This window comes from Poecilia reticulata, unplaced genomic scaffold (genome assembly GCF_904066995.2).
Source record: "Poecilia reticulata unplaced genomic scaffold, P_reticulata-male-v2 Scaffold_68, whole genome shotgun sequence".
Taxonomy (NCBI): Eukaryota; Metazoa; Chordata; class Actinopteri; order Cyprinodontiformes; family Poeciliidae; genus Poecilia; species Poecilia reticulata.
The window spans coordinates 43832-71626 of NW_027675166.1; the positions used below are offsets into that span (position 1 = coordinate 43832).

At 39.6% G+C, this 27795-nt stretch overlaps 1 protein-coding gene and 1 long non-coding RNA gene across 3 annotated transcripts; both read right to left on the bottom strand.

Annotated features, from left to right (window-relative positions):
- Positions 1-5648: 5648 nt before the first annotated feature.
- LOC145550517 (uncharacterized) lies at positions 5649-6838 on the bottom strand. The gene is made up of 4 exons (XM_081604418.1): positions 6611-6838; positions 6296-6389; positions 6106-6173; positions 5649-6013 (listed from the first exon to the last, which is right to left on the bottom strand). The coding sequence occupies exons 1-4, from the start codon at positions 6824-6826 to the stop codon at positions 5729-5731; spliced, it is 663 nt and encodes a 220-aa protein (XP_081460544.1). The 5' UTR covers positions 6827-6838; the 3' UTR covers positions 5649-5728.
- A 3923-nt stretch (positions 6839-10761) lies between these two features.
- LOC103460271 (uncharacterized) lies at positions 10762-14996 on the bottom strand. 2 transcript variants are annotated; one of them, XR_014086406.1, is made up of 3 exons: positions 14493-14996; positions 12217-12442; positions 10762-10860 (listed from the first exon to the last, which is right to left on the bottom strand). It is a non-coding gene; the product is annotated as an uncharacterized LOC103460271 (long non-coding RNA). The 2 variants fall into 2 exon arrangements; XR_014086407.1 differs by lacking the exon at positions 14493-14996 and adding an exon at positions 13578-13667.
- Positions 14997-27795: the final 12799 nt, after the last annotated feature.

Sequence of the window (27795 nt, forward strand, 5' to 3'; positions counted from 1 at the left end):
CATTACGCGCAAATCTACCATCGGCATGAAGAAGTCGGTTATTAAAATAACGACTCAAAGTCAAACGATATTGCCGCTTTTCATGGTATGTGTTAAAACCAGATGGGAACAATACAGGGAAACATTTCGCTTCATTGGTACAATCTGAAAGCAGTTTTATAGGGTTATTATTTTCACCTGGCACTACATTTAACACATTATCAACATACACATCCAAAGCTTATTGGCCTATATCTACCGGCATAAGACAACTGTCCTGAAACATGCAGTGTTGCTGTCTGTCATGTAAAAGGTCATCATCATTTTCATCTATGGACATGTCCTCATCTTCTTTAACACTTTCATTCTTTAAAACAGAACTATTTTCTTCTGGAGAAAACTCATTGATCCAAGATTCATTGAACTCTACATCTTTATAATGAAAGTTACAATGTTTCAAGTACCAAAGAGCTTCCTGGACATGTAATGTGTCAACATACTGATAATCATAGTGACCTTTATACGTCAATTTACGCTTTAACTTAACAGGTAACAAAGACCCCTCCATATTACTACGAGGTAGCAAACTGCATGTTTCAACAATATTTGCAGGGACACATGTAACTGGACCATGCACTCCATTTTGCCCACCTTTCGGCAACGCCAACATTTTCATAAACGGTATATGTAAAGCTATTAAATGTTGCTCCAGAGTATTCAAGCATGCCAACTCATGTGGGATGGGATCAACTGTCAAATTATTGCATGAACTTTCTGGTGGCATTTGACCTCTGCTGATTTTATAATGGCAAGAATAACATATATACAATTTATTTCGACAGGTTTTAAGATTGCATTGTGATATGCATGCGCTGTTACATCTATGCAGATAATCATCACGTATACATCTATCTGCAATTAAAAACATTTCTTTAGTTTTCCTATAGGAATCTTTACAACAATTTAACACCTGATGTTTGAATAACAACCGAAAGCATACGCAACACACAAAATTGGGCCCCTCTTTTACTTTATCCAAAAATCGCTCAACAACAAAATCAAACTCTTTGGACTTTTCTTTAATATCCCATCTCATTAGATTTACAGCTGCTTTTACACGTATCTTATGTTCAGGATCAAGGTTTTGCCTTCTACTGAAGTCCTTAACTTTTTCTCTGTGAGACTCATCTTTTTTATATTTTGCAATACTCATTTGCTTAAGTTTTATTCGATGAGACTCATCTTCCTTATATTTTGCAATACTGGTTTGTTTAAGTTTTACTCGATGAGACTCATCTTCCTTATATTTTGCAATACTGGTTTGCTTAAGTTTTACTCGATGAGACTCATCTTCCTTATATTTTGCAATACTGGTTTGTTTAAGATTTACTCAATGAGACTAATCTTCCTTATATTTAGCAGTACTAATTTGTTTACGTTTTTCTCGATGACACTCATCTTCTTTATATTTAACTCTACTAATTTGCTTTAGTTTTTCTTGATGACTCTCATCTTCTTTATATTTAACTCTACTAATTTGCTTTAGTTTTTCTTGATGACTCTCATCTTCTTTATATTTAACTCTACTAATTTGCTTTAGTTTTTCTTGATGACTCTCATCTTCTTTATATTTTGCAATACTCATTTGCTTAAGTTTTATTCGATGAGACTCATCTTCTTTGTATTTAATTTTAATCAAGTTTTTTTTCCTTTCCTTATAGAGTAAATTATTTGTATATGTTTTCTGGGAATTAGATTTTCTCTTTTGTTTAAATATTAATTGATTTTTATATTGAATGATTTCCATCACATTCCTTTTATGATTTAAATACTTTGAAAAACTGTAATTTCCTTTACTGCTTAAAATGGTTTGCTTTGCATTTTTCTTACCTTGTGAAGATCTTGTATGAATGTCTTGGGTTTTTAACAAAACATTTTCTTCACAAAGTTCAAAGCAAGAGTCTTTATCACCCTGCTTTGCACAAATAACAGCATCAAAATGCTCATTAAGGTTCTGCAAATATATAGCTTCATTGGTCAAATTACAATTGTTTGAACTATATTTGGTCCACTGTGTGCCATTAAATACACATATATCCAATCCTAACATATTGGCGGCAGATTTAAACTCAATTTCAGTAGCATAGTGACCCACGTACTTCATCTGTGACTGTTTAACATATTCTGTCACAGAAATAAAATATTTAGTCAAACTTTTTTCACATTCTTCTCTATTATTGGTCATGTGTGAAATAACAGCAAGTCTAATTTTACGGTGATTTTTCTCAGAACCACTAAGTGCATAAGCTACAGCTCTGAAAAAACTGTTACCGTCATTTACAATATTTTTAGTCTTACACACATTTCCCAAAGGCCCACGCAATATTACTTTTTGGCAATTATGTTCTTCAAAGTCTATTTTGAATTTCTTACACAGAGTTCTAGCATTACCTTCACAAAGAGGAGTAAATAGTAAAGTTTTTTGGTTATCTTGTAAAATACCCACACATTGTCATCACCATCATCCCCGTTTGATGTTTGAAGAACAAATGGATGCTCTACATAAGAATCCTGCATATCCACATGGCTCTGTTCAGAAAGAGGACTACTACTTGGAACAGCAGCTACATGTTTACATGTGCTGCTACTTGAGTCAATCTGAACAATTTCAACTCCACTGATCTCAAATACCCTGGGATGTACATTCAGTTCACCAGAAAACCTGGTAAGATGAGCAAAGACATCATCAAGAGAATTAAAGTGGAGAACAACGCTCTTCCCATGTGCATCTATCATCCCCTCGTGGTTTCTTGCATGGGAGTCTACAAGAGCATAACGTCCATTATGACCGATAAGGGCACAAGTACTCCCACATAATGTCACAAAGCATGTTTCATACCTTCCACAGATCTTACTCAATCCATCCCAGAGAGTAGCATACACACCATTGTCAATTAACTCTCCTTCTACTATATCAACATCTCCAGAAGCATAATTTCCATAAAAACATTCAAAATGTTGTCCATCAACACTAATATTTTTAGGCAAGTCTGGAATACAAAGAAGCTCATGTCCAGTACTGATTAAATTCCCGTCATGCAAAGATGTGTACAGTTTATCACCTACAGTCAGTACATCGTCCAGTATGTCAGCATTCCATGAACAAACGCTTTTCAGTGTGTGCTTTGTTAAAGCAACAAGACTAATGGCTGCACACTGAAGTCCGCCATATGTAAAACGAGCATCGCCCTGATGAAATGACCCACTGACTGATGCAACATGGCTACTGGAAGCATGGCACGCATCTGTTGCGTGCATGTCCTCAGTCAGTGCTCCAGATGTGTCCATGTTACTGGACAGCTCTTTGACAGAAATACCGCAGAGTGAAAACTCAGTTGCATGTAATGATTCCCTAAGTTTGTTCAAGTGAACCATTAAATCATTTAAACACGTGTTAAATACGACAACAGGCGTGCCAGATTCTGATGCTAAACCCTCTGAATTCCGTGTTCCAAAATCCGCAACAGCAAAGTACTCTCCATGCTGGATGACCAAGGTGGTTGCATCACGAAGACCAAAGATACACATTCCGTTTCTCATTAAATACACTTGCAATAGCTCATACAGTTCCCCCTCCTGGTTGAGATCAAATGTCCCGTTTACCATATCACCAAGACCTACTTTCCAATGTCGACCAAAAATAGCCTGATTTTGAACCAGCTTGCACAACTCTGGTTTTGAACCTGTGCTTGGTCTTTCTCGCGCAATATATCCTGCCAACTTCTGACCCTCTACTCGGACTTCATCTACATTCGCAGTCTTCCAGGTACAAATGGGAGAAATGTGGTGTTTTATGGCTGCTGTAACACTACATGACATCAAGGTATCAGGACTAGTCTGATTAGTACCAAGATATGTCCCTGGAACAAGAGACGGTGGAAACCCCTCTGAACACCTGCAAACAACGGGGTTAGCAGCCTGACCTTTGGGTGATGTCTGTGTGCACTTGAAGTCACCCATCTCAGGCATCTAGAGTGAAAATGTGAAAAACATAACATCTCTACATCCTCATTTGGTAAAGGTAATTCATGCAATCTGCTTCTCTGCCAAATATAATGTATATTACAAATCTATGAAGAGGATTTTTTATAATACTGAAACTCATTTAGCATGCTATCCCACCAAATTACCTTTATGTTACTTGCAGGATGCTAAATTCAAAAATACTTTTCCTCTAGATATTCATGCTAGCAGAAAAGGTAAACACATTATTTTTGCTCTGAATTGTATTACACTAAAATGTTAAGAATTAAGTAAATAAATTTTAAACTAGTTCTTTTGCACACTTATGGATTTCCATGAGATTACATAACCTGCTATATTTTCTGTGAACCATCTGAGGGTGCTGTAGAGAAATTTAATTATTTTTACTGCTGTCTGTATTTATTTTGATACTTTTATTATTCTTTTTATAAAACCTAGAAAACAATAAAATTGAAGTAGATTCTATTTAAATTCCTTTTAAAGTATTAATGTTAAAACTCCAATGATGTTACTAAGAGTTTTGTCAAAAAAAACTTCTAAGAAAGATTTGGAAATTGTACACAGTCTATGTAGCTCTTGGATGTAATATCCATGCAAGCAGAGAAGCTAACAACATTGTTTTTGCTTTGAACCACTCATTTACAGTAAAATACCACCTCCTCTGATCCATTAACTCAGTATTTACAACAGGAAAGATACCAAATTGTTACTGCAAAAGAATAAAATAAACTTCCAACAATATTTGCAATGTCAAAAATTAGAAAATTGTATACGTTATGAAAATTGGAGACTGAAAAGAACAACACTCACGCAACATTTTTTATTTATTAATACACACTGTGGAACACATTATACAAACCCCCTGGCCAGCAGGAACCTCCAAAGGACAGACGCACCCCACATCAGGACAGTCAGACGCCTCCCGAGGACAAGCAGGTTGCAGCGTAAGCTTGACCTACAAATAAATGACACAAAAAACATATCAAGCTGATTTGGCACAAAATCAACAAAGATGCAATGTCAAATGTTTTCAATAAAACACTTAGTAATTCATTCTAAATTACACATTTAACCTTAATGTGAAAAACACTTACAGTGTTTTCAGGCGGCACACATTCAACGCCTCTGACAGAAGTCACACGTGACGCAACTGAAACCTAAAAGAAAAATAAAGAAACAGTTAAATAAAATAATCTGTACTACAAATGATAAATTAGCTTATGCTTGTACAAACCTCCCGTGTCACACGCCTTCTCTTTGGGACAGCTGGTTTCTGTTTATGTTCCACAGGCTTTGACTACAACACCGCAAAGAATATTGGCAGTTTGTGTTATTTATAAAATAAAACACTAAGAATGTTAGCAGTTGGAGTATTCTGCAAATTACCTCAGTGCCTGTGTGAACATCTGGAAGAGCCGATGGAGAGACTGTCTCCATGGCAACCAAGATAGCAGGTGAGAAACGGACAGGATTTAATTGGATGAAACATTCCTTCAAAACCACAGGAGTCCCATCGCTCTATAAAAGCAAAATTTGAATTATTAAGATACCAGTGAAATTGAAAATTACATTTCATGAATAGCTACAAGCTTCACAAACTTGGTAATGAACCACTCTTTTCTTGGGTGAATCAGAGAAAGAGTCCAATTCCCCCGAGTGGTTCCTCTGTAAAGGTAGAGCACATATTAGACTTTTATGATGACTATCAATAGTTAAAGGAACACCTTTCTTTCATTGCAAGCCAATAAAAGATCAATACCTTCCTGCCGGATCTCACGAGTTTCCACTCAGAAGGGTGTGGAGAAGGAGGAGAATGACGAGGACTCTCCACTCCCTTCACTACCACACGGGGCACAAACCTCGGTTTATACGGACGAGTTGCCTGACTCTGCACCAGTGGCTTTGGTGCTGACAACTCCAGGAACTGATAGCCAGCATTCCAAATCAGATTCCTGAGGATGTGCATCCCGTGGTCATCGCTAAGGTGGATCTGCACATTTAAACAGTAATCAGAGATCAAATTAACACTTCATATTAATGCAAATTTGTTGCTTACCGTGTTTAAAATGAAAATGTACTTACGCCATCATGGCACCACAGAGTGAGACGGTCCAGAGGAAAGTGGTCAGCAGTGGAAAAATAGGGAATCCCTGAAAACATAATGACAAAATAAAATTACATTTTGCAAACACCAAATCACCAAAGATAAAATGAAAAAAGTTGCAATACATTTACCAACCAAAGACATAATTATCAATATTTTACTACCTACCTAGCTTTGCCGACCTGCGGTGGAATTCTTGCTGGAACAAGTTCTGCTTCTCTCTGGACTCAGTCAAGCGGGGGACAAAGCCGGTACAAAACACCTAGAATAAATAACCGATTTTGAAATTTATATTCAAAAGACCTAGGAAAATAATTAAAAAGTTGATGTTTATATCACTGTTTCTACATTCCAGTCCTCAAAGACTATTGCTCTGCATGCTTTATATGTGTAGCAGAAGGGAAATTTCTAAAACATGCAGAGCAGTGGTATCTGTGAACTGGGATTGAGAAACACTGGTTTTTAATCAACAACAGTGCCCACCTTAGGCCAACGACTACAGACGGTCAACAGGTACCGCTCAAATTCCTGTCCGGCTTCTTCTGGATGGCGACTGGCCGTAAGGTTGTTTGACGGAGCCATGATGCAGACAGCGTCAGGCTCCCGAGGTACATTGGCTTTCATTACCTCAAGACGCAAGTCAGCTGCACAGGCTCCAGGGGTAGACATGAAGCCAAACTGTAAGCAGCCACTTGGCATCTTAACAATGCCGTCCGCAAAGGACCGCAAATGGATGCTCCGATGAGAAGGACAAACTAAAATAGTACAAAACACAGAAACATAAAAACTATGCCTACATATTCTATTTGAAATCATTGCAGATTGTACTTACTTTCTTATCAGGGCAACCCTCAGGAATGACCAGCTTGTGACAGTGATTGGTCACTTCACTAGCTGGCCATTTATTCACAGAATGGCGCCAGCCGGTGCCACACCCTATTAAAAAACATAAATGAAAGAATATATAAGAATTAATATAAAATATGTACTCTGGATACTTCAAGTGACATAGAAATAAGGCATTCAATTTAAAATAATATAATTAAACACTCACGTGAAACAAAATCACTAGAGGCATTGGGTATCCCTACACGCCCAATTTGAACTGCTTCTACCCTTCTTCTTGCAGCTTCGGATCGGCGATGGGACTTTCCTCGAGGCATCTACATTTCAACATGAAAGAATTCAGTGGAAAGAATTCATATTTATTGATAATCATAGCAATATACATTTTATAATGCATCATAAAAGTGAGTACACCTTTCACATTTCTGCAGATATGAAAGTACATCTTTAAGGGCAAGTATATAACTGTGTTTATTCCTTTCATCATTAACATCAAATCATGCAAGTTTGAAAACATTTGCTCTTTATTTGACAAAGTTATGAGGGTGAACCAAGTATTTTAGCCACCTGAAATAGCCTAATTTTTTTTAGGTAGAACATATTTCAGGCAACTAAAATATATGGTTACCTCCTCATAACTGGTAAATAAAGAGCAAATGTTACTAAATTGTCTGGACTTATTGATGAGAGGAATAAACAAAGTTAAAGACTTGCTGTAAAATTAATTTGTTCCTATGAAATAGAGGGGTAACAGATTATTTCAGTCAGCTAAAATATATGGTTTCCCGTAATAACTCTGGAAAAAAATGCGGCGGAAAACTGATTGCTTGTTGACCGATCTAGCTTCTGTATTTGTTCATCAGGGAGTAAGCGAGCGGAGGAAAAAAATATCTCATCATAGGACCAAGTAACAGCAGAATATTGAGAAGAATTCATCGCAAATTAAAAATAATAATAAAAATATTAATTAATGAATTAAAAAGAGCGCTCTTTACAAAATACAGTAAGAACAGTTTAGTGACAGCCAGCTGGACCCGATCAACGGCTGACTGCAAAACAACCTACGACTGGCTGTAAACCAATTAGCTGCTGATTCTAAGCAGCCCCGCTTGTTCTGTCCGATTGGAACCTCAGCTCTTGTGGTTCCAAGGAGTTCGGTGGAACCAGATCGGAAGTTCTAATGCAAAGACGGTCGGTCCTACTTTCAACCCGTTCCGTGATGTGCGAAAACGGCTTTAGAAGACCTCCACACAAGACCTCATTTAGTTATTTTACAAATCTGTTATTGCTTCTTTTTTAAATAGCAGCTGCCCATTAAACTAAATGTTACAACTTTGACATGATAATATGAGTTGTTTTACAGAAAAATCGATCAGCACCATGAAAATTAACGATCTGCCCCTCTGGCTGCAAAGCGCGCTCCCGACACAGGTGAAACATATTTTCACGCGGGAAGCTTACCATCAGTCCAGGTCGTAACGTAACGTTTGGGAACTATTCCAGGCTTATAATTATTCACGTTAGCAGCAGAAATGACAATAGCTACACTAAGGCTACATAATTGTGCAGTACCTCATATTTTGACCATAATAAAAAGCTGTATTTTAACAAACTCACAGTCATAACGTCTTTATAAAACATATTTAAAAAACTTACCTCGACGGAAATAGCTTCCTGCAATCAGTGAATCAGCGGAATATGGTTGATAGCTGTTCCAATACACGTCTCCTGGCGTTTGGAAGGTTGGTTGAAACTCTGAGTACGGCAAGTGTGCTGAAAGTGGGTCTGTGAAAGACTGATTCAATTCACTGTCCGCAGAACGTTAGAGAAGCCAATCAACCAATGGGTTTAAAAGATACAAAGATGAATGTAATTCAACCAATGACCGCTTTGGAACCAACCTCACTGCGTATGACGTCGTGGGACGTTTACGTCTTACGCAGTGGCTCGGCGCCATCTCTGAAGATAAAAGCATAAACATCGATACGGCAGGCCGTTTTAATATAAATTCTGTTTTGTCCAACTATAACTAATTATATTCCAGATATCTAAAAGTGCACTTTGACTATACAAAACTACATTTTTATTTAAAATAACTCGAAATACTTATGATTATTCACAATTACATTTTAATATCTAAATTAAGAGTTGCATTTAAGCTTTTATGTGCTGCCAGTAAGCTGTCCAAACAGTTGCCTGCAGAATGTTAAGCTTTATGGCAAGCCAATTTAACATAAATTCGGTTTAGTCTAAGTATCAGTAATTACAAATACATTTTGACTTGAAAAAATAATAAATTTTTCTTTAAAACATGTGAAAATGCATATGACTAGTTGTAATTACATTTTTAATATCTAAATTAAAAATGACCTGTAAATCCCTCTGTGCTGCCATTAAGCTATCCAAACAGTTGCCTGCAGAATGTTGTTTTATGGCAAACCACTTTAACATATATGGGATTTTCTGTAAGTATCTGGAATTATTGATTTCTACAAATTTATATTCTAGAAAAGAGTAAATTTTTACTATTCAAAAAGGTTAAGATATTTGAATTTACATTACAACTAGTAAAAACAATAATTAAAGATTTCTTACATTTCATTTTAAGTTACTATTCATTTCAAGATATCTCAAATAATACCACCTCTTCTGTCATGTTACAAGAGAAATGTAGATTATTATAACTTAAACCATCTTAAACATAATTATGAATACTCCAAATTATATTTCTACATATATCTGAATTAAGAATTAGATTTAATCAAAACCTCCTGATAGCTGCTACATTGACCTGCCCTTGATAAAACCCAGTGGACCAACACCAGCAGCTGACATGGCTCTCCAGACCATCACTGACTGTGGGTACTTGACACTGGACTTCTGGCATTCTGGCATTTCCTTCTCCCCAGTCTTCCTCCAGATTCTGGCACCTTGATTTCCGAATGATATGCAAAATTTGCTTTCATCCTAAAAAAGTACTTTGTACCACTGAGCAACAGTCCAGTGCTGCTTCTCTGTAGCCAAGGTCAGGCGCTTCTGCCTGTTTCTGGTTCAAAAGTGGCTTGACCTTTGACCTGGGAATGCAGCACCTGTAGCCCATTTCCTGCAAACGCCTGTGCTCGGTGGCTCTTAATGTTTCTACTCCAGACTCGGTCCACTGCTTCCCCCAAAGTCTGGAATCGGACCTTCTCCACCATCTTCCTCAGGGTCCAGTCACCTCTTCTCATTGTGCAGCATCTCCTGCCACACTTTTCCTTCCCACTGAGGTGTCTTGATACAGCACTCTGAGAACAGCCTATTCATTCAGAAAGTTATTTCTGTGTCTTACCCTCTTGCTTGTTATGTGTGTATTGGATGTAACTTTCCAGATGTTCCTACACCATAATCCTCAACCCTCTCTCTCCTCAAAATCCTTGCTATAATAAATTCTGATGTTGGTTCTTGGGATTGACACAATTAGCCATCATCCATGTTGTTCAACAGTAAAAATAGATAACAAGAATACAACTAAAATCTTCCCTTACAACTCAGCTCTGTTGTAAGAGAACAGAGAGTTGAATCAAAATTTTGTCTGCTAAAATTCTACTTAGTCCTTCCATTAAATTTTAACTCAACTTCACAGAAGAGTACCTTTACCACAAGAAGTGTCTTCTTGTTTTATCATGTAAGAAAAATGTAAAATTAATCCATTAACAAAGTAAAACTCTTCTTTAATAAAAATATTTGGAAAAAATGAACAAACTAAAATCTTTATAAATGTAAAAATATTTTTACAAAAGACATGAACTTAAAAAAAAAAAGAAATCAATTGTCGTCCGCCCAGCTCATATTTTCCTCCTCTTCCCCAGCTGGCTGCTCCTCTGTCTGAGTGACAGCATCTTCTTTTTCTGAAAGATTTTAACATGAAAAAAAATATCAAAACACATTTAGCATTTCAAACTGAATATAGTAAAATAATTAAATTCTTAGGACAATCCACACCATGAGCAATAAATGACTAGAAAATACTGATATGCCCTAGAAAGTCTGTCACAGTGCATCACAGACAGGAAGCACAATCATAAACACACCAAAGGAGAATTTTAGAAAACAAAGTTAAACTGACAGCAAGAAAAACCTGGAGCACCTGGAGGACTTCATATATTTCATCTCAAAACTTGTAGTGTTTGGACTCAAACCTTGCTCCTCAACCTCCTACTCATACTTACTTACAAAATATTTTCTGCTTGCTTTTGAAACAAAAAAAAAACACAATAACCTGACAACCGTTCAGTGAATCAAAAACAGTGTACTGGATGCATGTTTCCTTTTAGCACCAGTTAAGCTGTGAATGGGTGAATGTGGCAACCTGCACCACTCAATAGATGTAGGAAGAAACAATAGCTTCTGCTTTCTGCTCCATGATAAACTAAATACCCAACATCAATTNCTACTGATGATAACAGAAATCTAATAAACTCTGTTACAACAAAGTGATGATATAATATCAAGCCAACCTGAAACTGTATACTCTTCATTTATGGCAATCAACACACAGGTACACACGTTAGAAGGAAACAAAGACACCCAATACACAACATTACACCTTTGTTCAAAAAGAAAGCAGAGGATATTTTATGATGAGCACAAAGTTCTGCAAAACGACACAAAGAAAGTTTGGAATACAAGCATATATATATATATATATATATATATATATATATATATATATATATATATATATATATATATATATATAATATAAAAAAAATACAATCTTGCTTTCAAATTGAAAGTATTGGTTCTCAAATTATGGCACAAATATCTTACAAAATAACAACTTAGCAGGAAGAATGTGCAGAAAACTAGAATGCTCTGATAAGAAGCCTCACAAAATGTACATGCAAACTATCTGCTAAAATGAACAAAGCTGAAGTTGGTTTCCATTTTAGCTTCCAAAAGCTCCACTTAATTTTTCACTAGAGTCCGCATCTTTAATTGACTCTAGTTTAAAAACTACTACACCTAAAGACTTGAAACTTGGACACGTTTATTCTAAGCTTCAATCAAAATGATTTGTGAAAGAGGTTTCACAAATCACAAGCATGGCTTTATTCATTCCGGTTGAAGCAGAGAATAATCCTATCAAAGTTTCAAGTCTTTAGGTGTAGTAGTTTTTAAAATAGAGTGGATTAAAGATACAGACTGTAGTGAAAAATTAAGTGGAATTGCCCTTTTAAATGATATATTATAAATATACCTACCTTCAGTGTAAAAAGTGGAACAACCTTCCAAAATGTCTATCTTCAAATTTGCAGCCATCAACTTTTTAGACACATCTTCAAATTGTGTCTGCAGAAAATTGGCCCTTTTCTCTGTGGCTCTGAGCTGCCTCGCCTTTTTCTCCAGAGTTTCCAGACTGAGCTGAAAAGCCTCATGTATGCTTCTTTTTACAGTCTCCCGAGAAGCTGTCGGGTCGCTACAATGATACTGTAAGAGAAAAAAAATCACTCTTAAACATATTTTACAATTAACACTAATACTTAATTGAACAGCACCATAAATAAATCTTATTGAACTGATATGGAAAATATTCCATCATTCTAAATGCTTCATATCAAGCATTCTTAGTTTCTAAACAAGTTTAAAGCAAAGAAAACATCAAAAGAAAACTTAAAAATTGAAACAAAAAAATTACAAATATTTGAAGAAGACAGTCACATATTAAATACATGACAACTAATTCTGCAGTTGTAATGTGTATAAAAAAGGAAATAATTTTACTTAAAGCTGCTACAATGTCCCTTTGTTGATGTGGAAATTATCATTCCATCATGCATGTGACCAAAACAAAACACATGATTGTAAATTTCAAAACAGTCATAATTGAAAAGTACAAGTGATTGTGAAATACTTTCATTGATCAAATATCATCTACAATAACTTTCTAACAATTGGTAAACTGCATTTAATAAACTATTGAAAAATAGTTTATTTTTCTTCCTCAAATAAAAAATCTCAATTAACATAATTTGGACTAATGAAAAGCAATTTAAAATTCAAAACAATTCCTCTTTGCTAATGCAGACTAATATTATAATACAGTGCAATCAAATCTATAAAATTTGGACAAGCTTAAATTCTATAACAGAAATCAAAAACAAGGGGAAAATGTAAGACTGTGCTATGAAGAAACATTGTAATCCATTTAAACTAATCAGGAATACAAAAACAAAAATACCATAATGTGGTAAACAGTATAAGTATATATGCCATGAATCACACCAGCAAAGTTACAAGTATGTTACATGAACACCTGCCCTCAATAAAATACAAAATAATATTGAATAATAAAAAAGGGTACTATTTTCAATTTCCATCACTAAAACAATTACAATAATAGGAAAACTTCACCAAAACAACCTGTATAACTTCAAGAATATGAACCAAACATTAATTACATAAAATTACATGACATTAAAATAAAATAAACTATTTAAAAATATCACTAATTTATTAATTTATCTACGTTGATCATACAGAACAACATCAGTAGCCTACATGCTAGTTGTTAAGCTTAAGGTGCTGCATTAATATTAGCTGAACTTAATTAAGCTAACATTACCTGCATCCACCATTACTTAAGTTAGTCGGTTAGTTTCGGAGGAAACTGCATAGTTCTTGGCATTATGCTGGTTTGTTTACATAATTCTAGCAGCTCCTGCATAACTACATTGCAGCAGAAAATCTCTATAGCAACACCGGTATACACACAACACGAAGGCTCGTGTTGCATTTAAAAGCGGCTAGGAAAAACAATTTACGACGCATTAACGGATTAAACAGCTGTAACTACTGAAAACATCAATAGAGGACACAAATATGAAAAGTACAAAAGCCTTTACTGTATCAAATTGATATAAGAATAACATAAAGTCGGGCATACTAAGATAAAAAGAGCTTCCAATCCAAGGGAAAAAACGATGACTCTATGAGCCAGCAATGCACAGTCATGCACACAAACTGTTTTCTGTTTTGATACGTATTATTTTTTGCTTCACTTTTTCTTATCACAATTACATAAAAACGAAAATAGTATATTACATATCAATTTTTACATTACATTTACTGTCGTGGTGATATTTAGGAAGGTTAGAGCAAAGCAGTGCATTGTGCTCTCATAAATGCCTTGAACAAAATATAGTAATAGTATATTTATGCAATATCAATAAAAAATTTTAAGACTTAATTTCAAATGAAGTAAGTGTTACATAAAAGAAATGTAAGCCTACGTTAATACTAAACGCACATGATGCTTGAAATTCGAAACATTCTGCATTTATTTCATCAGAAAATCTACCCTGATAAGGGCACTCCCTCCCCCTTCATTTAACGTTCGTAGTACACATATGACCAAATTTACGGCAGTCTCTAACTTAAAATGCATGTTTTATATCCAATAACAATACCTATCAATCGAACTACACACCCTTCAAAACCCGATACTTTTTTAACATTTATTAACAACTACTATACTTACACAAGCTAGCTGTGCAGCGTTCTGCACGGCCTTCAAATCCGGGTCCGTCAACTGAGGCAATTTCAAAGGACTTTCCATTTTCTAAGAATAAGAACATATATAAATTACAAATATAATGACGAAACACAATAAAAAATTTAGCTTGTTGTACAAATAATATCATAAAACACCTACTTCTTTTGCTCTTGAAGAAAAAGAAAATGTCCGTCGAGACTCTGAGAATATATAGATCAAAAACTCAAATGGGCGGTACTAAGAGAAATACGCGGCCCCTTTCCCTAATTTAACTGGATAAATTTTATGTCTGTCCTGTCTTAATAACGCCCACTTTAGCTTTAACCCTTACGACATGAACCTCATATTATTGATCCAACTACAACCAGTGAAATAGTGAGGTGCATATCAGATGAGAAACTGACTAAATAATACACAGAATATACTCCATGCATGTTATTGTTTTACATAAGTTAATTTTGAGCATTTGGAAAAAGTTGGAAATGTAAAAACTATTATTTTGTGCTATGCTCCACTGGAAAAAACTGTTGTAACTCATACACAAAAACTCAGAGACGCCAAACTTTCAGTGATTGATCATCATCCGGTCACCTAGAATAATCAATGGTGAAATGATGACATCACTTAGACCACGCACCCTGAGAACAGGACATGTAATGTTTTACACTGAACGATCCCTATCTGACCACTTTGACCTAATAAAGATGAAACTATGTCCACAGACAGAAAACATGTTGGTGTGTTACGGATTCCAACCCCGTTTGTTTTCCATTTAGAAGGCGGACGTGGCGGCGTGGAAAAGTGACCTGTAACCAGTGGCGGAACTAGACTTTTAAAGTTGGGGGGTCAAAAAGGGGGGCCAGTTTGGTTATTTAAAAAAATAACCAAACTGAATATTTGGTTAGTTTTTAAGTCCCTCTGTCATTTCACATGTTATAATTAACACCTTTGACTGGCGCACATGGAGAAATGATAGACTTTACACAAAGAGTTCATCGCAGAGGAAACTAAAATCAATCAAATAAAAGATCCTTTCTGAATATCATCTCATGGACACTGAACTAAATGCATCTTTCTGACCTGGAGCTGACAGCATGTTGAAGAGTTATGGAAACCTTGGTTAGGAAGCTCTGCTTTGACAGGTAATTTGAAAACTACAAATAGTTCGGGTCGGACCAGAATTATTTGCCTGATGGTGCTCAGGCTTCTAATGAGTTTACATATAATGAGTTTGGAGCACACAGAGAAAACCTAAAGAGAATGTGATCTACTTATTGTAGTTTAAGTAGAGGAATAACAGCTGACTGTTGAGAGAGGAAAGAAATTAAAGTGCAGATCCGTTAAGCAGAAACAAGCGCAGAGCACTGGACAATAAATGCTCCAATTAATCACACATGAGATGACAAAATGCAAAATATACAATATATAGTTACACTGATTACGTTAATGGTGTTTTAAAAACAAAACCAGTAAAAACTTAACCTAGTTAATATGCCAGATTCCCTCCTCACCTCGTCTTGATAAGAACAGAGAGCAGTCCGCTGGTTTCTGTCCAGACTGTGATCAGCTGACCACTTGGTGCTCAAAGAATTTCAACTTTACACACAGAGAACATCATGGAGCTCATTATTAATCAGACTCAGAACAATATCAGTCAGAGAATCATCTCTGATCTGGTCGCTTTAACAGACCAGAGACTTTGGAGCTCCTAGCGCAGCTGATCTGCTTCTGCTAGTTTTTCTCCCGCTGAGGGAAGTGATGCGGGATCAGGAAACAATAAGAGTTCTGCCATCTTCTAATCACGTCATTTCGTCAAATGTTACCTGATTTCAAAAACGTTCTAACAGAGAAATAATCAATGTTTCATTGGATGACTGCAAATTGGAAATAAAATGATTTTTTTCATTGACGGACAACGAAAAAACTCCAACCCAACCTCTGCTCCAAACTAGAACATTGTCAGCCCTTCTTCAGTTTTTTCTCTTTTTTGCGAAGGATCAATAAATTACTTATTGGTGTTTTACCATCACCACCAGGTATGAAGTACTTTAGCATTTGAGTTGCACAACAGCACAGCAAAACTGAAACACCCAGGAGAAGCATATCAGCTTGTTTTTATGAGAAAGAAGGCTGGTATCGTGCCTGATCTAAATCTATTTATTTATGTCATCACATGGACTTATATAAAGTTTTATACATTTTCTTTTCATATATTTTTATTAGGCCCGAGCAGCTAAGCGCTGCGAAGGCCTATTGTAATCGTGCTGTTTATTATTAGGCCCGAGCAGCTAAGCGCTGCGAAGGCCTATTGTAATCGTGCTGTTTATTATTATGATTCTAACGTAAAATAAATTGGCTTTTTGGGGGCTTTATCATATTCAAAAACTCACCAAACTTGGCGGGCGCATAGAGCCTGGTGAAAATTTACGTATTTTAAGGGCCTCGCAAAAATCGCAGAAGAAACGGCTCAAGGGCGCCCCCTAGCAACTTTCAAAAGACCCTTTTCTATTCACTTACTTTATCGTAGAGACTTGAAATTCGGTACACTTGTAGAGCTCCCCAAGACACTCTGAATTTACAATTAATGTCATAGTGCATCTGTCCTAGGAAGTCGGCCATTTTGGATTGAAGTTCCGATTTTGAGCCCATTTTGGCCGTTTACACACGTCGCATTTGATCGAACTCCTCCTAGGGATTTCGATCGATCGGCTTCAAACTCGGTCAGATTGTTCATAAGGCATGGCCGATTCAAAGTTATCAAATTTGTGAGTTTTCGAGCATGTTGAAGGGGTCGTTCCAGGGGTCAAAGTTCACCGACTCACCAGAATGTAATAAACTGTTATATCTCTTACAAATAAACTCACAGAGCCACCAAACTTTCTGTGTGTGATCACCTTTGGATGACCTACGACACCCAGTTGTGAAATTTTTAGATTACCTAAGCCACGCCCCCTTAGAACAGGAAGTGTCATGTTTTACTGCGAACGTTCACTATCTGACCCCTTTCACCTAATCAACATGAAACTGTGTCCACAGACAGAAGACATGTTAGTGTATCAGGGTGTCCAACCCCGTTTGGTTTGGATGCAGCAGGTGGGCGTGGTGGCGTGGCGAAGTGACCTTTAACACCGTCTCCTTACGTTTGGCCTTGAATTCCACAGTTTAAAGCCCAGCTTCACCAAACTCACTAGGTTTGATCCTTGTGGGCCCCACGACAGGAATCCAGTGTGATTTTTTGTGGGCGTGGCCTAATGCCTCAACAGCGCCGCCTTGAAGATTTTAAATAATCAGCCCCAAGTAATTCTTTAACCTAGAATTATGAAACTTGGTATACTGGTGTATCTTGTTAAGATTTACAAAAAACTCTTTTGGAGATATGGTACAAACCCAACAGGAAGTCGGGCATTTTGGATAAAAGCCCCGTTTGTCGTTTTTCAGAGACGTCATATTTGATCGAACTCCTCCTTCAGCGTTTGAGATACAGACTTCAAACTCAGTCAGCAGAGAGTTGAGACATTAAAGGTCTAAAGTTATCACAGGAATTTTTGTATGTAAAAGCATGTGGGCGTGGCTAAGTGCCAAACTTTGACTATTCGCCATAAAATATGAAAGTGACATAACCTCCACATACAAGATCACAGCTGCTTCAGACTTCCTATGTCTCACTACTGACCAACCCTCATGGTCAGATGATGACGTAACCTTAGCTCCGCCCACTTTTAACAGGAATTCAGCTGTTTTTTCTACTGTATGTCTTATTTTTACTGAGTAATACATATGGAATTAATCTTCTACCACCTGACATAATATGAGCTGATGATGAACTGTGATGATGAACTCTGACTCATGGGGGCGTGGCCAACTGTCTGTCCTTCGCCATATGCATAGAACTGTCTCTGAATCACACACGCATCTTCCGATTGGAACCAAACTGGATACGTTTGACCTGTGTTCAATGCTAAAGAGCCCATCAGGTTTGAATTGTGATTTTACTCTGCAGCGCCCCCTAGGTTATCCCATCACCAATATCTCCTCTCTACATCGACCGATCTGCACCAAATTTGTGGTGTGTCGCCAGGGAACCATGCCGAACTCAACGGTGCGAACTGCCTGGCGGACGCGCGCCTCAACTATTTGACAGCTTACGCGGTGGCAGGCCGGCGGCGGTGCTGGGTCCTCCGCGGTGGCTATAGGCCGGAGCGGCGCTTGGCTGCTCGGGCCGCTTGAGGCTCCGCGGAGCTTTAATTATGATTCTAACGTAAAATAAATTGGCTTTTTGGGGGCTTTATCATATTCAAAAACTCACCAAACTTAGCGGGCGCATAGAGCCCGGTGAAAATTTACGTATTTTAAAGTCATAGCAAAAATCGCACAATAAATGGCTCAAGGGCGCCCCTAGAAACTTTCAAAAGACCCTTTTCTATTCACTTACTTTATCGTAGAGACTTCAAATTCGGTACACTTGTAGAGCTCCCCAGGACACTCAGAATTTACAATTAATGTCATAGTGCAACTATCCTAGGAAGTCGGCCATTTTGGATTGAAGTTCCGATTTTGAGCCCATTTTGACCGTTTACAGACGTCGCATTTGATCGAACTCCTAGGGATTTCCATCGATCGGCTTCAAACTCGGTCAGATCGTTCATAAGGCATGGCCGATTCAAAGTTATCAAATTCGTGAGTTTTTGAGCATGCTGAAGGGGTGATACCAGGGGTCAAAGTTCACCGACTCACCAGAATGTAATAAACTGTTATATCTCTTACAAATAAACTCACAGAGCCACCAAACTTTCTGTGTGTGATCACCTTTGGATGACCTACGACACCCAGTTGTGAAATTTTGAGATTACCTAAGCCACGCCCCCTTACAACAGGAAGTGTCATGTTTTACTGCGAACGTTCACTATCTGACCCCTTTCATCTATTCAACATGAAACTGTGTCCACAAACAGAAGACATGTTGGTGTGTCAGGGTGTCCAACCCCGTTTGGTTTGGATGCAGCAGGTGGGCGTGGCGGTGTGGCGAAGTAACCTTTAACGCCGTCTCCTTACGTTTGTCCTTGAATTCCCCAGTTTAAAGCCCAGCTTCACCAAACTCACTAGGTTTGATCCTTGTGGGCCCCTCGACAGGAATCCAGTGTGATTTTTCGTGGGCGTGGCCTAATGTCTCAACAGCGCCCCCTTGAAGATTTTAAATAATCAGCCCAAGCCATTCTTTAACCTAGAATTATGAAACTTGGTACACTTGTGTATCGTGTAAGGACCTCCAAAAAGCCTCTTGGAGCCATGGTCCAAACCCAACAGAAAGTCGGCCATTTTGGATTAAATTCGCCATTTGCTGTTTTTCACAGACGTCGTATTCGATCGAACTCCTCCTACAGCGTTTGACATACAGACTTCAAACTCAGTCAGCTATGACTGAGTTTGAATGACTGAGTTTCTATGTCAAAGCCTGTGGGCGTGGCTAAGTGCCAAACTTTGACTATTCGCCATAAACATCAAAGTGAAATTACTTCCACATACAAGGTCACAGCTGCTTCAGACTTCCTATGTCTCACTACTGACCAACCCTCATTACATTCTCATGGTCAGGTGATGACGTAACCTTAGCTCCGCCCACTTTTAAAAGGAATTCAGCTGAGGGCGTGGAAAACTGTCTGTCCTTCGCCATATGCATACAACTGTCTCTGAATCAAACACGCATCTTCCCATTGGCACCAAACTGGATACGTTTGACCTGTGTTCAATGCTAAAGAGCCCAAAAGGTTTTAATTGTGATTTTACTCTACAGCGCCCCTAGACTATCCATCATAAATATCTCCTCTCTACATCGACCGATCTGCTCCAAATTTGTGGTGTGTCCTCAGGGAACTATGCCGAAGTGAACGGTTCGAACTGCCTGGCGGAGGCGCGCCTCAACTGTGCGAAAGGGTACGCGGTGGCAGGCGGGCGGCGGTGCTGGGTCCCCCGCGGTGGCTATAGGCCGGAGCGGCGCTTGGCTGCTCGGGCCGCTTGAGGCTCCGCGGAGCTTTAATTATTATTGTTTTTCTTCTTTAGATATTAGGTTGGCTTAGAATGATTCCAAATAATGTGCAGAAATAACCTGGCGCTGTTACATGTAAATCATCAGGTGAGGCAACTGGGGGGGCCAATCAGATGACAGGGGGGGCACTAGCCCCCCTAGCCTCCCCTCTGGCTCCACCACTGCCTGTAACGCCGTCTCCTTACGTTACAGGCACAATTCCACAGTTTAAAGCCCAGCTGCACCAAACTCACTAGGTTTGATCCTTGTGGGCCCCTCGACAGGATGATGAACTGTGATGATGAACTCTGACTCATGGGGGCGTGGAAAACTGGCTGTCCTTCACCATATTCATGCAATTGTCTCTGAATCACACACACATCTTCCGATTGGCACCAGACTGGATACGTTTGACCTGTACTCAATGCTAAAGAGCCCAAAAGGATTGAATTGTGATCTCACTCTACGGCGCCCCCGAGATTTTTTTAAATGATCAGCCCCAAGCCATGCTTTCACCTAGAATTATGAAACTTGGTACACTGGTGTATCTTGTAAAGATTTAAAAAAACTCTTTTGGAGCTATGGTACAAACCCAACAGGAAGTCGGCCATTTTGGATCAAAGCCGCCATCTGCTGTTGTTCAGAGATGTCGTGTTTGATCGATCTCCTACAGCGTTTGACTTACAGGCTTCAAACTCAGTGAGCAGAGAGTTCAGATATTAAAGGTCTAAACTTATCACAGGAATTTTTGTATGTCAAAGCATGTGGGCGTGGCTAAGTACCAAACTTTGACTATTCGCCATAAAACATCAAAGTGACATAACTTCCCCATAGAAGGTCACAGCTGCTTCAGACTTCCTATGTCTCACTACTGACCAACCCTCATTAGATCCTCATGGTCAGATGATGACGTAACCTTAGCTCCGCCCACTTTTAACAGGAATTCAGCTGGTTTTTCTACTGTATGTCTTATTTTTACTGAGTAATACATATGGAATTAATCTGACCTGATGATGAACTGTGAGGATGAACTCTGACTCATGGGGGCGTGGCCAACTGTCTGTCCTTCGCCATATGCATACAACTGTCTCTGAATCACACACGCATCTTCCGATTGGCACCAAACTGGATATGTTTGACCTGTGCTAAATGCTAAAGAGCCCAACGGCTTTGAATTGTGATTTTACTCTACAGCGCCCCCTAGACTATCCCATCATCAATATCTCCTCTCTACATCGACCGATCTGCACCAAATTTGTGGTGTGTCCTCAGGGAACCATGCCAAAGTGAACGGTGCGAACTGCCTGGCGGAGGCGCGCCTCAACTGTGCGAAAGGGTACGCGGTGGCAGGCGGGCGGCGGTGCTGGGTCCCCCGCGGTGGCTATAGGCCGGAGCGGCGCTTGGCTGCTCGGGCCGCTTGAGGCTCCGCGGAGCTTTAATTAGGCCCGAGCAGCTAAGCGCTGCGAAGGCCTATTGTAATCGTGCTGTAAATTATTATTAGGCCCGAGCAGCTAAGCGCTGCGAAGGCCTATTGAAATCGTGCTGTAAATTATTATTCTTCCGCAAAATTAATTGGCTTTTTGGGGGCTTTATCATATTCAAAAACTCACCAAACTTGGCGGGCGCATAGAGCCCGGTGAAAATTTACGTATTTTAAAGGCCTCGCAAAAATCGCAGAAGAAACGGCTCAAGGGCGCCCCCTAGCAACTTTCAAAGACCCTTTTCTATTCACTTACTTTATCGTAGAGACTTGAAATTTGGTACACTTGTAGAGCTCCCAAGACACTCTGAATTTACAATTAATGTCATAGTGCATCTGTCCTAGGAAGTCGGCCATTTTGGATTGAAGTTCCGATTTTGAGCCCATTTTGGCCGTTTACACACGTCGCATTTGATCGAACTCCTCCTAGGGATTTTGATCGATCGGCTTCAAACTCGGTCAGATTGTTCATAAGGCATGGCCGATTCAAAGTTATCAAATTCGTGAGTTTTCGAGCATGCTGAAGGGGTCGTACCAGGGGTCAAAGTTCACCGACTCACCAGAATGTAATAAACTGTTATATCTCTTACAAATAAACTCACAGAGCCACCAAACTTTCTGTGTGTGATCACCTTTGGATGACCTACAACACCCAGTTGTGAAATTTTGAGATTACCTAAGCCACGCCCCCTTAGAACAGGAAGTGTCATGTTTTACTGCGAACGTTCACTATCTGACCCCTTTGACCTAATCAACATGAAACTGTGTCCACAGACAGAAGACATGTTGGTGTGTCAGGGTGTCCAACCCCGTTTGGTTTGGATGCAGCAGGTGGGCGTGGCGGCGTGGCGAAGTGACCTTTAACGCCGTCTCCTTACGTTTGGCCTTGAATTCCACAGTTTAAAGCCCAGCTGCACCAAACTCACTAGGTTTGATCCTTGTGGGCCCCTCGACAGGAATCCAGTGTAATTTTTTGTGGGCGTGGCCTAATGTCTCAACAGCGCCCCCTTGAAGATTTTAAATAATCAGCCCCAAGCCATTCTTTAACCTAGAATTATGAAACTTGGTACACTTGTGTATATTGTGAAGACCTACAAAAAAGTCTCTTGGAGCCATGGTCCAAACCCAACAGGAAGTCGGCCATTTTGGATAAAAGCCGCAATTTGCTGTTTTTCAGAGACATCATATTTGATCGAACTCCTCCTACAGCGTTTGAGATACAGACTTCAAACTCAGTCAGCAGAGAGTTGAGACATTAAAGGTCTAAAGTTATCACAGGAATTTTTGTATGTAAAAGCATGTGGGCGTGGCTAAGTGCAAAACTTTAACTATTCGCCATAAAACATCAAAGTGACATAACTTCCACATACAAGGTGACAGCTGCTTCAGACTTCCTATGTCTCAATACTGACCAACCCTCATTACATTCTCATGGTCAGATGATGACGCAACCATAGCTCTGCCCACTTTTCACTGGAAGTTAACTGTTTTTTCTACTGTATGTCTTATTTTTACTGAGTAATACATATGGAATTAATCTTCTAACACCTGACATTATATGACCTGATGAGGAACTGTGATGATGAACTCTGACTCATGGGGGCGTGGCCAACTGGCTGTCCTTCGCCATATGCATAAAATTGTCCCTGAATCACACATGCATCTTCCGATTGGCACCAGACTGGATACGTTTGACCTGTGCTCAATGCTAAAGAGCCCAACGGGTTTGAATTGTAATTTTACTCTACAGCGCCCCCTAGACTATCCAATCATCAATATCTCCTCTCTACATCGACTGATCTGCACCAAATTTGTGGTGTGTCCTCAGGGAACCATGCCAAAGTGAACGGTGCAAACTGCCTGGTGGAGGCGCGCCTCAACTGTGCGAAAGGGTAGGCAGTGGCAGGCGGGTGGCGGTGCTGGGTCCCGCGGTGGCTACAGGCCGGAGCGGAGCTTGGCTGCTCCGGCCGCTTGAGGCTCCGCGGAGCTTTAATTAGGCCCGAGCAGCTAAGCGCTGCGAAGGCCTATTGTAATCGTGCTGTTTATTAGGCCCGAGCAGCTAAGCGCTGCGAAGGCCTATTGTAATCGTGCTGTTTATTAGGCCCGAGCAGCTAAGCGCTGCGAAGGCCTCTAATCGTGCTGTAAATTATTATTCTTCTTCCGTAAAGTAAATTGGCTTTTTGGGGGCTTTATCATATTCAAAACTCGCCAAACTTAGCGGGCTCATATAACCTGGTGAAAATTTACGTATTTTAAAGTCACCGCAAAAATCGCACAAGAAACTGCTCAAGGGCGCCCCTACAAACTTTCAAAAGACCCTTTTCTATTCACTTACTTTATCGTAGAGACTTGAAATTCGGTACAGTTGTAGAGCTCCCAAGACACTCAGAATTTACAATTAATGTCATAGTGCAAGTATCCCAGGAAGTCGGCCATTTTGGATTGAAGTTCCGATTTTGAGCCCATTTTGGCCGTTTACAGACGTCGCATTTGATCGAACTCCTCCTAGGGATTTCGATCGATCGGCTTCAAACTCGGTCAGATTGTTCATAAGGCATGGCCGATTCTAAGTTATCAAATTCGTGAGTTTTCGAGCATGTTGAAGGGGTCGTTCCAGGGGTCAAAGTTCACCGACATACCAGAAAGTAATTAACTGTTATATCTCCTACAAAGAAACTCACAGAGCAACCAAACTTTATGTGTGTGATCACCTTTGGATGCCCTACAACACCCAGTTGTGAAATTTTGAGTTTACCTAAGCCACGCCCCCTTAGAACAGGAAGTGTCATGTTTTACTGCAAACGTTCACTATCTGACCCCTTTCACCTAATCAACATGAAACACTGTCCACAGACAGAAGAAATGTTGGTGTGTCAGGGTGTCCAACCCCGTTTGGTTTGGATGCAGCAGGTGGGCGTGGCGGCATGGCGAAGTGACCTTTAATGCCGTCTCCTTACGTTTGGCCTTCAATTCCAAAGTTTAAAGCCCAGCTGCACCAAACTCACTAGGATTGATCCTTGTGGGCCCCTCGACAGGAATCCAGTGTGATTTTTTGTGGGCGTGGCCTAATGTCTCAACAGCGCCCCCTTGAAGAATTTAAATAATCAGCCCTAAGCCATTCTTTGACCTAGAATTATGAAACTTGGTACACTTGTGTATTTTCTCAGGACCTACATAAAAGTCTCTTGCAGCCATGGTCCAAACCCAACAGGAAGTCGGCAATGTTGGATCAAAACCGCCATTTGCTGTTTTTCAGAGACGGCATATTTGATCAAACTCCTCCTACAGCGTTTGACATACAGACTTCAAACTCAGTCAGCAGACAGTTCAGACATTAAAGGTCTAAAGTTATCACAGGAATATTTGTATGTCAAACCATGTGGGCGTGGCTAAGTGCCAAACTTTGGCTATTCGCCATAAAACATAAAAGTGACATAACTTCCACATACAAGGTCACAGCTGCTTCAGACTTCCTGTGTCTCACTACTGACCAACCCTCATTACATTCTCATGGTCAGATGATGACGTAACTTTAGCTCCGCCCACTTTTAACAGGAATTCAGCTGTTTTTTCTACTGTATGTCTTATTTTTAATGAGTAATACATATGGAATTAATCTTCTACCACCTGACATAATATCACCTGATGATGAACTGTGAGGATGAACTCTGACTCATGGGGGCGTGGCCAACTGTCTGTCCTTCGCCATATGCATACAACTGTCTCTGAATCACACATGCATCTTCCGATTGGCACCAAACTGGATACGTTTGAGCTGTGTTCAATGCTAAAGAGCCCAAAAGGATTGAATTGTGATTTTACTCTACAGCGGCCCTAGACTATCCCATCATCAATATCTCCTCTCTACATCGACCGATCTGCACCAAATTTGTGGTGTGTCCTCAGGGAACCATGCCGAAGTGAACGGTGCGAACTGCCTGGCGGAGGCGCGCCTCAACTGTGCGAAAGGGTACGCGGTGGCAGGCGGGCGGCGGTGCTGGATCCCCCGCGGTGGCTATAGGCCGGAGCGGCGCTTGGCTGCTCGGGCCGCTTGAGGCTCCGCGGAGCTTTAATTAGGCCCGAGCAGCTAAGCGCTGCGAAGGCCTATTGTAATCGTGCTGTTTATTAGGCCCGAGCAGCTAAGCGCTGCGAAGGCCTATTGTTTTTCAAATGTTTATTATTATTATTTTTTTTTTTATTTTTTTTTTCTCGCCTCAAATGAATTGCCTTTTTGGGGGCTTTAACATATTCAAAAACTCACCAAAATTGGTAGGCCCATAGAGACTGTGAAAAATTTACGTATTTTCAGGTCCGTGCAAAAATTGCAAAAAAATTGGCTCAACAGCGCCACCTAGAAATTTCAAAAGACCCTTTCCTATTCAGTTACTTTATTGTAGAGACTTGAAATTCGGTACACTTGTAGAACTCCCAAGACACTCATAATTGATAATTGTTCTCATAGTGTATGTCAAACAGGAAGTCCGCCATTTTGGATTGAATTTGCAAATTTCACCCCATTTTGTCCGTTTATAGCCTTCGCATTTGATCGAACTCCTCCTATGTCTTTTGATGGATCGGCTTCAAACTTGGTCAGTTGGTTCAGAATGCATGCCCGATTAAAAGTTATCATAACGGTGAGTTTTCGTGCATGCTGAAAGGGTGATACTAGGGGTCAAAGTTCACTGACTCACCTTAAAATAATAATCAGTTATATCTCCTACAAAGAAACTCACAGAGCCACCAACCCTTCTGTGTGTGATCACCTTTGGATGCCCTACAAGACCCAATTGTGAAATTTTGAGATCACATAAGCCACGCCCCTTAGAACAGGAAGTGTCATGTTTTATTGTGATCGGTCCCTATCTGACCTCTTTAACCTAATCAACATGAAACTGTGTCCACAAACAGAAGACATGTTGGTGTGTTATGGTTTCCAACGCTGTTTGTTTTGGATGCAGCAGGTGTGCGTGGCGGCGTGGCGAATATACCTGTAACGCCGTGTCCATACGTTTGGCTGTTAATTCCACAATTGTGAGTCCAGCTGCACCAAACTCACTGAGATCGATCCCTATCCAACTCCGGACAGTAATCCAATGCAATATTTGGTGGGCGTGGCCTAATGTCTCAACAGCGCCCCTAGAAGAGTTTAAATCATCAGCCCCAAGCCATGCTTTAACCTAGAATTATGAAACTTGGTACACATGTGTATCTTGTCAGGATGTACAAAAAAGTCTCTTGGAGCCATGGTCCAAACCCAACAGGAAGTCGGCCATTTTGGATCAAAGCCGCCATTTCCGGTTTTTCATAGACGTCGCATCTGATCGAACTCCTCCTACAGCTTTTGAGATACAGACTTCAAACTTGCTCAGCACACACTTAAGACATTGAAGATGAAAAGTTATCAAAAGAATTCTCGTACATCAAAGCATGTGGGCGTGGCTAAGTGTCAAACTTTGGCTTTGTGCCATGAAATACTAAAATGCAATAACTTCTACAAGAAAAGTGACAACTTCATCAGACTTTCCATGTCTCATTATTGGCCAGCCTTGATCACATTCACAAGGTCATATGATGACATCACCTTAGCCACGCCCCCTCCAACAGGAAGTCACCTGTTTTTGTCTGCCGGAAGTCTTTCTTTTACCCTACTCTGACTCAAATGGGTTCAATGCTGTGCAAATTAATATAAAATTACATGATGATGAACTCTGTGTATGCTGGCTGCTAGCTGAAGTATGTGGGCGTGCCTTATTAGCAAATAGCAATACCAGCCATTTCTACAATTG

What these genes read in the sequence shown, in the direction of transcription:
- LOC145550517 (XM_081604418.1), bottom strand. Translation starts at nt 6,826, where the DNA reads ATGCCAAGTGGCTGCTTACAGTTTGGCTTCATGTCTACCCCTGGAGCC. An exon ending in TCTGTAGTCGTTGGCCTAAG is followed by an intron (nt 6,390 to 6,610) that starts GTGGGCACTGTT and finishes TATTTATTCTAG; the next exon opens with GTGTTTTGTACCGGCTTTGT. An exon ending in CCGCAGGTCGGCAAAGCTAG is followed by an intron (nt 6,174 to 6,295) that starts GTAGGTAGTAAA and finishes TTATGTTTTCAG; the next exon opens with GGATTCCCTATTTTTCCACT.